This window comes from Martes martes, assembly GCF_963455335.1.
Source record: "Martes martes genome assembly, chromosome: X".
NCBI classification, from domain to species: Eukaryota; Metazoa; Chordata; class Mammalia; order Carnivora; family Mustelidae; genus Martes; species Martes martes.
This window is the reverse complement of record NC_137897.1, coordinates 121,413,383-121,428,022: the sequence shown is the minus strand read 5'-3', so window position 1 is coordinate 121,428,022 and position 14,640 is coordinate 121,413,383. Positions and strand designations below refer to the sequence as shown.

Genomic DNA, 14,640 nt, shown 5'->3' with positions numbered 1-14,640 from the left:
GTAATTATTTGGGTTTAATTTTTGTAAAAGGTGTAAGGTCTGTGTCTAGTTTCTTTTTCTCTCTCTCTCTCTTTTTTTCTTTTCTTTTTTCTTTTTTTTTTTTTTTGCATGCGGATGTCATTTGACTGTATTTGTATGGATCTGTTTCTGGGCTCTATATTCTGTTCAAAGGGAAGTTCTTAAAATGGAAGATGCTCCAACTTTATTGTACGAAAAAGGAGATGTTGGCATTAGGAGTTGATTCCCACATGCATATAGGTGGATTGATTTGATGGTAGGAGGACAAGGAATTTCCTTTCTCAGTGAAAACAGAAGCACCCGAGAGTGAGAATCTGAAACCAAATATTAATCAACTAAGTAAGTGAGAAGATGAATTTCTAGAAAACCCTAACAGGATACCTCAGTAACTTGAGTGATCATTCGAGGTTTGTGATCATGAATTTTAAAAGGCTGATTGCAAGAGCTGCGTGATTTTTCTTTTAAATCATTCTGCCGCCTAAGTGCAGGCAAGGAATCAGCTCTTTAATGGGTTTTACCAAGTGAGTGGGTTTTAAGACAAGAATGCAGTTGGAAGTTGGTTTTTCATCCTCATATCATACCCAGCCTCAGATCTAGGGACTGCGCTGATGTGTTCAGTGTTCTGAATTGCTGCTCCAGTGTTCCTGCTCTTCCAGCACTCCTCCCATTTAAAGCTCATGCAATCAGATAACGCCGACTGCCAGCTGTCCTTAACCCTGTAATCCTGGTCGTGCCTGCTCGTTCAGTGAAGACTTTATCACCTGAGTCACTGTTTTCCTCTTCACTCTTGGGGAATTTAGTACCCAAATGGTGGAATAAGACTGAGGGGAAGCGGTGCCCTCAGCAGACATTCAAATTTCAATTAGTATGGGAATGTGCAAGGGATACTTCCTGAAACAATTGAAATAACTTTAAAGAAATGGAAATGGGCCTCTAGTGAAACACCTAAGTAGCTGTCTGAGCAATGTTATGGAAAGTCTGTCTAGGCTCAAACCCCTATAATCTGGATATAAAGTTGCTTTTGTCTTCCGCAGATAGATAATCCACACTTTTCCTGTCAGTCCTAGCTGCTTGAGGACTTGATCGTGTATTTCATTTATACTTTCAGATAATATTTAAGAATCAAGCAAGCCGGCCTTATAACATCTACCCTCATGGGATCACTGATGTCAGTCCTTTGCACTCAGGGAGATTGCCAAAAGGTAAGTGGTAGATCAGTTTTATTAAGTCCTACTGACTTGTAGATATATATGAGGTCACGGTCTCAAGAGCACTAAAGTTATACTGGGCCCTGCCACAGTTGGCGTGTACTGGATGGTCACCGTCCTTGGTGCTGAAATTTCCATATGTAGTACATCTGTATACTTTACAATACACACAAGAAAATGCTATAATTTTTTGCTTTAAACAGTCATATGTAGTTTTAGAAAATTATGGGGGAAATACTCCTTCATATTTACTCAGTTATTTTGACTATCAGTGCTTCTTATGCCTACCTAAAGATCCAGATTTCCATCTGGCATCACTTCCATTCAGATCATTTCTCTTCAATCTAAAGAATTCCTTTAGCATCCCTTGCAGTGCAAGTATGCTTAGACATAGATTCTCTTAGTTTTATTTTATTTGGAAGTGTCTATTTTGTCTTCATTTTTGAAGACTAATTTTGCTAGATGTAGAATTCTAGGTTGAGAGGGCTTTTTATTCCTTTGAGCAATTTGAAAATCTTGTTTTACTATCTTCTGGCCTTCATAATGGCTAAATTTAGATTTCGTTGAATTATTCTTCCCCGGTATGTTATTGTTTTCTGACTGTGATTTTCTTCATATTTATCCTATTTGCGGTTTACTGATCTTCCTGAATCCATAAAGTTATATTTTTTACAAATTTGGAAAGATCATGGTCATTATTTCTTCAAAAAAAAATTCTACCCTGTTCTCTGTCTCCTTTCCTGGGTCTCTAATTACATGAATGATATTTTGGTATTGTCCCACAGGCCTGAATATTTTCACCATATTTTTTTCTTTCTCCATCTTATCTGCAAAATGGATATTTCCTGTTGACCTATCTTCAGGTTCACTGACTTCAAACTGGAATTTCTGAGTCACGGTATATGTATTTCTGTGCTTAATAGATAGCCACACTTTTGTCCCCAAATGAAGTTGTAATTCATACTCCTACTACTCATATATGAAAGTATAATTTCCCACATTATTGATATCTAGACATTGACAGTTTTTTTAAAAAGATTATTTATTTATTTATTTATTTGACAGAGAATCAGAAAGCACAAGCAGGGGAAGCTGCAGGGGGAGAAGGAGAAGCAGGCTCCCCGCTGAGCAGAGAGCCCAACTCAGGGCTTGACCCCAGGACCCTGGGATCATGACCTGAGCCGAAAGCAGACACTTAACCGACTGAGCCACACAGGTGTCCCTAGACATTGACAGTTTTTAAGAATCCTGCCTATCCGGTGGGTGAAAAGTGGTGTCTCAATGCTGTTTTAATTTTATTTTTTATTATTTTCTAATTTTAATTCCAATATAGTTAACATACAGTGTTATATTAGTTTCAAATGTATTATGCAGTGATTCAGTACTTCCATACAACCCCCAGTTCTCATCAGGACAAGTGCCCTCCTTCATCCCCATCACCTATCTCACTCATCCCCCCCACCTACATCTCATCTGGTAACCATCAGTGTGCTCTGTAGTTAAGAGTCTGTCTTGGTTTGCCTCTCTTTTTCCCTTCGCTTGTTTGTTTTGTTTCTTAAATTCCACATATGAGTGAAATCCTATGGCATTTGTCTTTCTCTGACTGATTTTGCTTAGCATAATACTCTTGAGCTCCATCTATGTCATTGCAAATGGCAAGATTTCATCCTTGTTGATGGCTGAATAATATTCCATATGTGTACGTATACACACACACACACACACCCCACATCTGTCGATGGACATCTGGGCTTGCTCCATAGTTTGGCTATTGTGGACATTGCTGCTATAAACATTGGAGTGTAGGTGCCCCTTCAGATCACTACATTTGTATCTTTGGAGTAAATACCTAATAGTGCAATTGCTGGGTCTTAGGGTAGCTCTATTTTTATTTTTTGAGGAACCTCCATACTGTTTCCCAGGATGACTTCATCAGTTTGCATTCCCAACATTGTAAGAGGGTTCCTCTTTCTCCACAATTTTGCCAATACTTGCTGTCTCTTGTGTTGTTGATTTTAAAGTGTGAGGTGATCTCTCATTGTAGCTTTGATTTGCATTTCCCTGATGATGAGTGATGATGAGCACCTTTTCATATGTCTATTGGCCATCTGGATGTCTTATTTGGAAAATATCTGTTCAGGTCTCCTGCCCATTTTTTAATTGGATGATTCATTTTTTGGGTGTTGAGTTTTATAAGTTCTTTCTATCTATTGGATACTAACCCTTTGTCAGATATGCCATTTGCAAATATCTTCTCCTATTCAGTAGGTTCTCTTTTAGTTTTGTTGTTTCCTTTGCTGTACAAAAGCTTTTTATCTTTTTAAAAACATTTTAAAATTTAAATTCAATTAATTAACATATAATGTATTATTGGTTTCAGAGGGACAGATCTGTGATTCATGTCTTACATAATACCCAGTTTTATTACATCATATGTCCTCCTTAACGTCTATTACCCAGTTACCAGTCCCTCCACACCCCTTCCCCTCCAGCAACCCTCAGTTTGTTTCCTATGATTAAGAGTCTCTTATGGTTTGTCTACCTCTCTGGTTTCCTCTTGTTTTATTTTTCACTCTTTCCACCTATGATCCTCTCTCTTTTGTTTCTTAAATTTCACATATCTTAAAATCCACCTGTGATCATTGTCTTTTTCTGATTGGCTTATTTCGCTTAACTACCCTCTAGTTCCATACAGTTATTGCAAGTAGCAAGATTTAATTTTTTATGGCTGTGTAATATTCCATTGCTCACTTACATGCTCTCTCTCTCTCTCACACACACACACACACACACACACACACACCCCACATCTTCTTTATCCATTCATCTGTCGATGGGCATCTGGGCTCGTAACATAACTTGGCTATTGTGGACATTGCTCCTATAAACATTGGGTTGCACCTACCCTTCGGATCACTACATTTGTATCTTTGAGGTAAATACCTAATAGTGCAATTGCTGGGTCATAGGGTAGCTCTATTTTTAACTTTTCGAGGAACCTCCAGAGTGGCTGCACCAGCTTGCATTCCCACCAACAGTGTAGGAGGGTTCCCCTTTCTCGGAATCCTCGCCAACATCTGTTGTTTCCTGTCTTGTTAATTTTAGCCATTGTGACTGGTGTGAGGTGGTATCTCATTGTGGTTTTGATTTGTATTTCCCTGATGCCGAGTGATCTTGAGTATTTTTTCATGTGTCTGTTGGCCATCTGGATGTCTTCTTTGCAGAAATGTCTGTTCATGCCTTCTGTCCATTTCTTGATTGGATTATTTGCTCTTTGGGTGTTGAGTTTGATAAGTTCTTTGTGGATCTTGGATACTAGTCCTTTATCTGATATGTCATTTGCAAATATCTTCTCCCATTCTGTTGGTTGTCTTTTGGTTTTGTTGACTATTTCCTTTGCTGTACAAAAGCTTTTTACCTTGATGAAGTCCAGTAATTCATGTGTCTGTTTTTTTTTTTGTTTGTTTGTTTTTGCTTTTCATATATGGCTTTTATGATATTGAGGTATGTTCCCCCATCCCTATACTATGGAGAGTTTTAATCAAGAAAGGATGCTGTACTTTGTCAAGTGCTTTTACTACATCTATTGAGAGGATCACATGGTTTTTGTCCTTTCTTTTATTTATGTAATGTATCACATTGATTGATTCTGGATGTTGAACCAGCCTTGCAGCCCAGGAATAAATCCCACTTGGTCGTGGTGTATAATCCTTTGAATGTGCTATTGGATCCTGTTGGCTAGTATTTTAGTGAGAATTTTTATATCCATGTTCATCAGGGATACTGGTCTGTAATTCTCTTTTTTGGTGGGGTCTTTGTCTGGTTTTGGGATCAAGGTAATGCTGACCTCATAGAGTCTGAAAGTTTTCCTTCTATTTCTGTTTTTTGAAACAACTTCAGAAGTATAGGTATTAGTTCTTCTTTAAATGTTTGGTAGAATTGCCTGGGAAGCCTTCTGGCCCTGGGCTCTTATTTATTGGGAGATTTTTGATTACTGCTTCAATTTCCTTTCTAGTTATGGGTCTGTTCAGATTTTCTTGTCTTCCTGTTTCAGATTTGGTAGTTTGTATGTTTCTGGGAATGCAACCATTTCTTCCATATTGCCTAACTTGTTGGCATATAGTTGCTCATAATATGTTCTTAAAATTATTTGTATTCTTTGGTGTTGGTTATGATCTTTCCTCTTTCATTCATGATTTTATTAATTTGGGTCCTTTCTGTTTTCCTTTTGGTAAGTCTGGCCAGGGGTTTATCAATCTTATTAATTCTTTCAAAGAACCAGCTCCTAGTTTCGTTTGATCTGTCTACTGTTCTTTGGTTTCTATTTCATTGATTTCTTTTCTAATCTTTATTATTTCTCTTCTCCTGCTAGGTTTAGGCTTTATTTTCTGTTCTTTCTCCAGCTCTTTTAGGTGTATGTTTAGCTTGTATATTTGAGATCTTTCTCATTTTTTGAGAAAGGCTTCTATTGCTATGTCATTCCTTCTTAGGACCAACTTTGCTATATCCTAAAGGTTTTGAACAGTTGTGTTTTCATTTTCATTTGTTTCCATGAATTTTTTAAATTCTTCTTTAATTTCCTGATTGACCTATTCATTCTTTAGTGGGATGCTCTTTAGCCTCCATGTATTTGAGCTCTTTCCAAAGTTCCTCTTGTGATTGAGTTCAAATTTCAAAGCATTGTGGCCTGAAAATATGTAGGGAATGATCCCAGACTTTTGGTACCAGTTGAGACCTGATTTGTGACCCAGTATGTGATCTGTTCTGGAGAATGTTCCATCTACACTTGAGAAGACTGTATTCTGTTGCTTTAGGATGGAATGCTCTGAATGTATCTGTGAAGTCCATCTGGTCCAGTGTGTCATTGAAAGCCCTTATTTCCTTATTGATCTTCTGGTTAGATTATCTGTCCATTTCAGTGAATGGGATGTTAAAGTCCCCTACTATTATTGTATTATTATCATTGTGTTTCTTTAATTTTGTTATTAATTAGTTTATATAGTTGGCTGCTCCCATGTTAGGGGCATATTTACAACTGTTAGGTCTTCTTGTTGGATAGACCATTTAATTATGATATAATATCCTTCATCATCTCTTATTACAGTCTTTGGTTTAAGTAGAAGGATTGCTTTCCAGCTTTCTTTTGATGTCCATTAGCATGATAAATGGTTCTCCACCCCCTCACTCTCAATCTGGAGGTGTCTTTGGGTCTAAAATGAGTCTCTTACCAACAGCATATGGATGGGTCTTGCTTTTTTATCCAATATGATACCCTTTATCTTTTGATTGGGGCATTTTGATTGGCTCATTTACATTCGGAGTAACTATTGAAAGATATGAATTTAGTGCCATTGTATTACCTGTAAAGTCACTGTTTCTGTATAGTGTCTCTGTTCCTTTCTGGTCTGTGTTGGTTTTGGGCTCTCTCTTTGCTTATAGGATCCCTTTTTTTATTTCTTGGGGGGCTGGTTTAATGATCACAAATTCTTTTAGTTTCTTTTTGTCCTGGAAGATCTTTAACTTTCCTTCTATTCTGAATGGCAGCCTTGCTGGGTAAAGTATTCTTGGCTGCTTATTTTTATCATTTGGGATCCTGAATATATCATGCCAGTCCTTTCTGACCTGCCAGGTCTCTATGGATTGGTCTGCTGCCAATATAATGTTTCTACCATTGTAGGTTAGGGACCTCTTGTCCTGAGGCACCTGAGTGGTGCAGTCATTAGATGTCTGCCTTTGGCTCAGGTCATGATCCCAGGGTCCTGGGATTGAGCCCTGCATTGGGCTCCCTGCTCAGCGGGAGGCCTGCTTCTTCTTTTCCCACTGCTCCTGCTTGTATTCCCTCTCTGTCTGTCTCTCTGTCACGTAAATAAAATCTTTTAAAAAAATAAAAGGACCTCTTGTCCCGAGCTGCTTTCAGGATTTTCTGTCTCTGAGATTTTTAAGTTTCACTATTATCTGTCAGAGCATTGACCTATTTTTATTTATTTTGAATGGGATTCTCTGTCTTCTGGATTTTAATGCCTGTTTCCTTTCCCAGATTAGGGAAGTTCTCTGCTATAATTTGCTCCAATATACCTTCTGTCCCTGCTCTCTTTCCTCTTCTGGGATCTCAAAAATTCTAATATTGTTTCACTTTATAGTATCACTTATTTCTTGAATTGTCCCCCTGTGATCCAGTAGTTGTCTCTCTTTTTCTCAGCCTCTTTTTTCTCCATCATTTGGTCTTCTATATCACTAATTCTCTCTTCTGCCTCATTTATCCTAGCAGTTAGAGCCTCCATTTTTTATTGCATCTCATTTATAGCCTTTTTTATTTTGATCTGATTATGTTTTCCTTCTTTTATTTCTCCAGGGAGGGATTCTCTGGTGTCTTCTATGCTTTTTTCATGCCCAGCTAGTATCTTTATAATCATTATTCTGAACTGTAGTTCTGACATCTTACTTATATCCATACTGATTAGGTCCCTGGCAGTCCATACTGCCTCTTGTTCTTTTTCTGAGGTGAGTTTTTTCATCTTGTCATTCTATCCAGAGAAGAATAGATGAACAAGAGAACAAAATACTAAAATGGCAACAACAACTCCTGAGAAATATACACTAAACAAATCAGAAGAGACCTGAAACTGAAATAAAAAAGAGAGAGAGAAAGAGAGAGAATATAATTAGACAGGTGAACAGAGTAGAGCAATATCCCAGACACTGTGTGTATTTTGGTGTATTTGTTACAAAACTAGATCCCAAAACTATAAAGAAAGAAAATCTTATATATGTATAAAAATAGAGTTAAATACAATGAAAGGATAGAATATAAGTGTAAAAATGGAAATTAAAAGATAAGAAGAAAAAAAACAACAACAACAAAAAAGGAAGCATTATAAGAGCAGAGCAGAGCAATACACTATCTCCTAAGTATATCTTGGTCAGTTTGTTAGAAGAAACTACATCCCAAAATCATAAAGAAAAACTTATACATATGACAATAAAATTAAATACATTGAAAGGACAGACTGTAACTATAAAGATGAAAATTTAAAAAGACTTTAACAAAACAGAAAAAAAATGCAGAAAAAGAAAAAAACAGCAACAAAAAGCAGAATATGACCAGACAGATGAATAGAACATAGCCGTATACTAGATTTTAGGTATATTTTGGTCTGGTAGAAGAAACTGCACCCCAAAATTGTAAAGAAAGAAAAACTTTTACATATATATATATATACACACACACACACAAAAATAAGATTAAATACAATGAGGGGATAAAATGTAACTGTAAAAATGAAAATTAAAAAAGATTTTAAAAGGAGTTGGTAAAATAAGAAATTGGCTCAAAAAGGAAAGAAAAAAAATTAACTTTGAAAGACTAAAGAATCATGGAGGAAAAGCCATGAATTCTAGGTGCTGTATTCCTGTAGTTCTGAAGTTTTGCAGTTCTCATCAATCAGTATACTTGTTCTTGGCTGGATGTTTTTGCTGATCTTCTGGGGGTGGGGCCTGTTGTTGATTCTCAAATGTCTTTGCCTGGGGCCAGGCTGAGTAGTCTGCACAGGTTTGCTCTAGGTAGTTTTGTTCCCTGAACACTTTCTGTATAGCTTTGGAGGCCGGGAATGAAGATGGCGGCCTCCCAATCACTGCCACTGGAGCTGAGAGGTCAGGGCCCCACTCCTCAATGTGCCCTCACAGAAAAGCAGTCAATCCTCATTTGTGTCTCCCTGATCTCTGTCCACACTCTGTGCTCACTGGGCCTGTGACCGGGCATTTCTACCTGTGGCACATGACCCCGTTTGGAGTCTCCAAACCCGGCAAACTCCTGCAGCCCACTCCTCAGCTCCGTCCCTGTAGCTGGCTTCCCCAGTCCAATACCTGAGAGCTCTGCCACACTCAGGCACCCCCGGTCTTCCTGTGAGCCTGCGGGGGTCACATGTCCCTCAGTGGAGTGCACTTCTAAAAGTTCTGATTTTGTCCTCCACTGGTCTATCACTTGCCAGGAGCTGGCTGACAGAGGGTCCCTGCCTGCACCCCCCACCCCCGCAGTCTGTCTTCCCAAATATCATCTCGGATTCAGTTCTCTGCACCTCCTACTTGCAGAAAGTGGTTGCTCTTCTGTTTGTAGAGTTGCAGCTGTTCGTTCCTTCGCTCTTGGGTTGAGTTCACAGGTGTTCAGAAAGGTTTGATAGCTATCTAGCTGAATTCCTGGGACCAGACGAAATTATGGACTCCTACGTCTCCACCATCTTGGACTCTTCTCTTCTGCAAAAGCTTTTTATCTTGATGAAGTCCTAATGGTTCATTTTGCCTTTGTTTCCCTTGCCTTTGGAGATGTATCTAACCAGAAGTTGCTGCGGCTGAGGTCAAAGAGTTTGCTGCCTGTGTCCTCCTCTAGGATTTTGATGGATTTCTGTCTCACACTGAGGTCTTTCATCCGTTTTGAGTCTATTTTTGTGTGTGGTGTAAGAAAGTGGTCCAGTCTCATCCTTCTGCATGTTTGCCGTCCAGTTTTCTCAACACTGTTTGTTGAAGAGACTGCCTTTTTCCCATTGCATATTCTTTCCTGCTTTGTCGAAGATTAGCTGACCATAGAGATAAGGGTTCATTTCTGGGCTCTCTATTCTGTTCCATTGATTTATGTGTCTGTTTTTATGCTGGAACCATACTGTTTTGATCACTACAACTTTGTAATACAACTTGAAGTCCTCGACACACTTTAACTGCAAAACAATGTGTGAATCTTCAACTTATAATAGGTGCAAATTTAGTTTCAATTTATTGAGAAGCCTCAAATGTACATATAAATTTGTAGAGCCCTTGAAATAACAACATGACTTAGCAATATGTGGCTTGTTATACTCTAATCTACCAATTTAATTTACCAATATGTGGCTTGTTACACTCTAATCTGCCAATTTATCTAATTTACCAATATGTGGCTTGGTACACTCTAATCATGGAGTTTTGTGGTTTGGGCATGGGTAGGTGTGAAACATTTGAAAGATATGCCAATTCTGCCAGGAGAGATATTCAAGTATAAATGGACAGTGACTGTAGAAGATGGGCCAACGAAATCGGATCCTCGGTGCCTGACCCGATATTACTCAAGTTTCATTAATCTGGAGAGAGATCTAGCTTCAGGACTCATTGGCCCTCTCCTCATCTGCTACAAAGAATCTGTAGATCAAAGAGGAAACCAGGTGGGTTCTTGTCTTTCCAAGTTCTGGGTTTGATGGACTGATGATGCATATGAACTTCCAGCTATTTCCTATACTTTGTCAGGGTAATGCCCCCCTGTGGTCTGCAGAAAATTTAGTAGTCTGCAGTATTGGCCAATAAAAGAAATGAACTGGGTTTCTCACAGCTGTTTCTGAATTTAGTTTGGTTTAATAAACTTGCCTGCTGGATAGATAGGGGAGCCTGTCCTATTATATTTCTATAATACTCATTTCCAGTCTAAAATTTCACTTTTTGGGGTGCCTGGCTGGCTCAGTTGGAGGAGCATGTGACTCTTGATCTTGGGGTCATGAGTTCAAGCCCCTCATTGGATGTAGCAATTACTTATATAACTAAAACTTTAAAAATTTAAAATTCCACTTTCTGTAGCTGATCTTGCTTGTTTTTACATGCTGGACTACTACTCATTTTTAGATGACCCATGCATCTGTGTCAGAGTCTAGACTTCTCCCCTGATGTCTCATGATGGGTGACTCAGAGACACCTCAGAATGAATATATCTGCAGCATTCAGCATAGTGCATGGCATGTAGTGGGAATTCAATAAGAATTTGTTGAGAAAAATACAGGGAAAGATATAAAATATTTCAGAAATGTTTAAAGAATTTAGACCACTTATGCAGCTTTGAGAAAAGAAAGCTAAATTCTCTGCATAAGGAAAGCCTGGGTGGCACAGTTGGTTAAGCATCCAACTCTTGACTTTGGTTCAGGTCATGATCTCAGGGTTGTGAGATCAAGCCCCATGTCAGGCTCTGTGCTTCATGCAGAGTCTGCTTAGGACTCTCCCTCTCCCTCTGCCATTCCCCCCTCAAAACAAATAAACAAAATCTTTTTTTAAAAAAGGAAGAAGCCTAGTGCTTTGCAGAAGCTCATTGCTTAGATCAGAATGACTCATGGCCGTATTGTTGTGGCTAGACCACATGTCAGTTTGGTTATTTATTGCATAGGATCTTTACTAGTTTGAGAACATTTCCTTGGGTTAGAGAGTAAAGCATGTGAATTTTAAAACCTGTGGCATGCAAACCCAAAAAGCATAAACTTGGGAAAGTACTTTTCCTGACAAATTTTTCCTAATTATAGTTTTTCCACCAATTTTTTGGAAGAGGACTGAAATGTACCTCTATATTTTCTAATGTTCTCTCATCAGCATTTTAGTTTCTGTAGTGCCAGGTTATGCAAACTGAAATTTATACATATTAGTGAAGCTTATACATTAAGTCTTAACAGAATTGATTAGCAAGTGACTAACTCATAACTTTGGTTCATGCATAAACTGCTCTTTTAAAAAGAACTTTAAACTTTTTTAACAGAAAACTTTAGATATTAGTGTTAACATTTCATGGCCCACCTTAACTTATTTGATTTCTGTTTTCTATTTTTAATTTTTTATAGATTGGTAGCTTTGTGGAAGGGCTCTTGCTAGATCAAAGTTTAGGAAAGGCATTAATCTTACTTGATTTGACTAACTTGTTCAAGAAAAATACTGAGTAATCACTTGGGTCTTTAAAGAATGAAAGTCCTGTAATCTGAACATGGAGGGAATGAGGCTACAGAGTGTACCAAAAAATCAGCCAGCATATGGCCTTGGGTCCCTAAGAAACTAGGTTTAGTGGGTCCAGTCACCCTCTCGCCCTGAGGCCACGTTTGCTCTAAAGGGTTAGTCACTGCTGGTAGCAACCACGCCTACACCCGGGCCCCGTTATGTGCGTAACAGTAGCGCGACGGGGAAATTGGAATCGAACTGAAGGGTTCAATATGGATGTATCACATGCGTGCCATCATTTCCACGCAGACTACTAATTCTTAGGAGACAATACTGATAGCATTTCTTCCTTTCAATATGTGTCATTAACAGATGATGTCAGACAAGAGAAACGTCATCCTGTTTTCTGTATTTGATGAGAATCGGAGCTGGTACCTCACAGAGAATATGCAGCGCTTCCTCCCCAGCGCAGACGTGGCGCAGCGCCACGACCCAGACTTCCAGGTCTCTAACATCATGCACAGTAAGTAAAGCCGCGCTCGAGTGCAGGTGACGCGTTAACTCACACGCCGTGCGACAGTCCTCTTTCCTTAAAAACTGTTACTTGGGGACGCCTGCATGGCGAAGTCAGTTAAGCATCTGACTCTTGGTTTCCAGTTAGGTCATGGAATCGGGTCCTGTGTCAGCTTGAGATTCGCTCTCCCTCTGCCTCTGCCCCTCCCCTGCACACAAGCTCTCTCTCTCACTCTCTCTCAAATAAATAAATCTTTTAAAAATTAGGGGTGCCTGGGTAGCTCAGTCATTGGGCGTCTGCCTTCGGCTAGGGTCATGATCCCAAAGTCCTGGGATCGAGCCCCGCATCGGGCTCCCTCCTTTGCAGAGAGACTGCTTCTCCCTTTCCCACTCCCCCTGCTTGTGTTCCCTCTCTCTCTCTGTCAAATGAATAAATAAAATCATTTTTAAAAAAGTAAAATAAATAAAAATTGATATATATGAATGTGTGCAGTTTTATTTAAAGGCTTAAATGTGATCATATACTGCATATATATTTTTTTCATTTAGAAGGCATTTCAAAGGGTAAATCAAATGAGACACAACTTTCACTTACCCAAATATGCATAGTCCATCCCTAATATAAAATGCACTCAGGGTTCCTAGCTGGCTCAGGTAGTAGAGTGTGCAACTCTTGAACTCACAGTTATAAGTTTGAACTCCTCGTTGGGTATAGAGATTACTTAAAACTAAGATCTTTTAAAAAATGCTTTTAAGGGGCACCTGGGTGGCTCAGTGGGTTAAAGCCTCTGCCTTCGGCTCAGGTCATGATATAATTTTCTTGCAACAATGTTTTACAATTTTTCATGTGCAGATGTTGTACATTTTGTTAGATTTATGCCTATTTTAGCTATTATAATTGGTATTTTCATAATTGTGTTTCCAATAGCTTGTTGTTGGAATATAGAAATATGACTGACTTTTGTATGTTCACGCTGTATTCTGCAATGAAGCTAAACTCACTTTTAGTTCTAGGAGTTTTCTTGTCGAGTTCTTGAGATTTTCTATGCAATAATCATGTCATATTTGGTTTCATTTCCTCACTTTAGTATGAATGCTTTTAAAACTTTCTAGCTTCCTTCCCCAATTTACCTGCTGGCAACTACTTTTCAGGGTTCTCAGATTTTACTAAGAATTGCATTAAACTCATAGCTGACACCTTCACTCTACTTCTATCTTCCAATCTGTGATCATTGTATCCCTCCACATTATGTCTTAAATTCATTCTCTTTATCTTTTGTACAGTAAGTTTTAAATTTTAATGAAATTCAATTTATCAATGTTTATTTATATTTTATTTATATTTAAAGATCTGACTCTTGATCTCCAGTCGGGTCTTAATCTCAAGGTTGTGAGTTCAAGCCCCATGCTGGGTTCCACACCTGGCTTAAAAAGCCCCAGTGAGATGTCCCTCCATGCCTATTTTAATAGCTGAGATAAAACGTCTAAATTAAATATGCAGTAGGAGCCTTCCCAGTGCTGGTGGGAGACAGTTTGGCAGTTTCTCATAAAGTTAAACATATACTTAACATACGATCTGGCAGGACCACTCCTGGATATTTTCCCAAGAAAAATGAAAACTTATGTTCACACAAAAACCTGCCTGGGAATGTTTATGGAAGCTCTATCCATCATTGGTAAAACTTGGAAACAGACAACTTGAGCCTTGAGCTGGGGGTACCCCAGAAGCACTCACCCGGTGGTCGCGCAGCCCACCCTTGGAGCAGCACCAGGAGGGGAGAAATGCCTCAAGGATGAAGTGACCAGCTGGGATGAGCCGGAGGCTAGAGTCCCAGCCCCGAGTGAAACCGTAGGCAGACCCTGTGAGAGCAGCACATGTTGTTGCCGAGGGTGAGGTCCTCTTCTTCCACTTCTGAGGTTCGGCCCTCTGCACCCAGCTCCAGTGATGAGGAAGTCCTTGAACTCTTTGTCCAGGAGCTGAGTAAGCAGCACTCCTTCCGACCACAGGGCCCCAGAAGATCCCGTCTCTCCTTTCCACACACTGCACTCGTCCCCCTGTTTTCCTTGTCCTGACTTAACTTGAAATTGGCTGAAGACTACACGAGAATGCCTCTTACCCACTTCCCATCCCAACTGGAAAATTCCAAGTGATGTGTCCTCACTGGCTGCTGATCGGCTTGGGGGACATCCCCAT

At 39.2% G+C, this 14,640-nt stretch overlaps 1 protein-coding gene across 1 annotated transcript in view; it reads left to right on the top strand.

Moving 5' to 3' along the window:
* F8 (coagulation factor VIII) overlaps window positions 1-14,640 on the top strand; it is a 111,613-nt gene that overhangs the window by 39,063 nt on the left and 57,910 nt on the right. Inside the window, exons 10-12 of the mRNA XM_080831254.1 lie at window positions 1,127-1,220; window positions 10,200-10,414; window positions 12,306-12,456. Coding sequence (XP_080687380.1) covers window positions 1,127-1,220; window positions 10,200-10,414; window positions 12,306-12,456 — 460 coding nt within the window. The remainder of the gene's footprint in view (window positions 1-1,126; window positions 1,221-10,199; window positions 10,415-12,305; window positions 12,457-14,640) is intronic.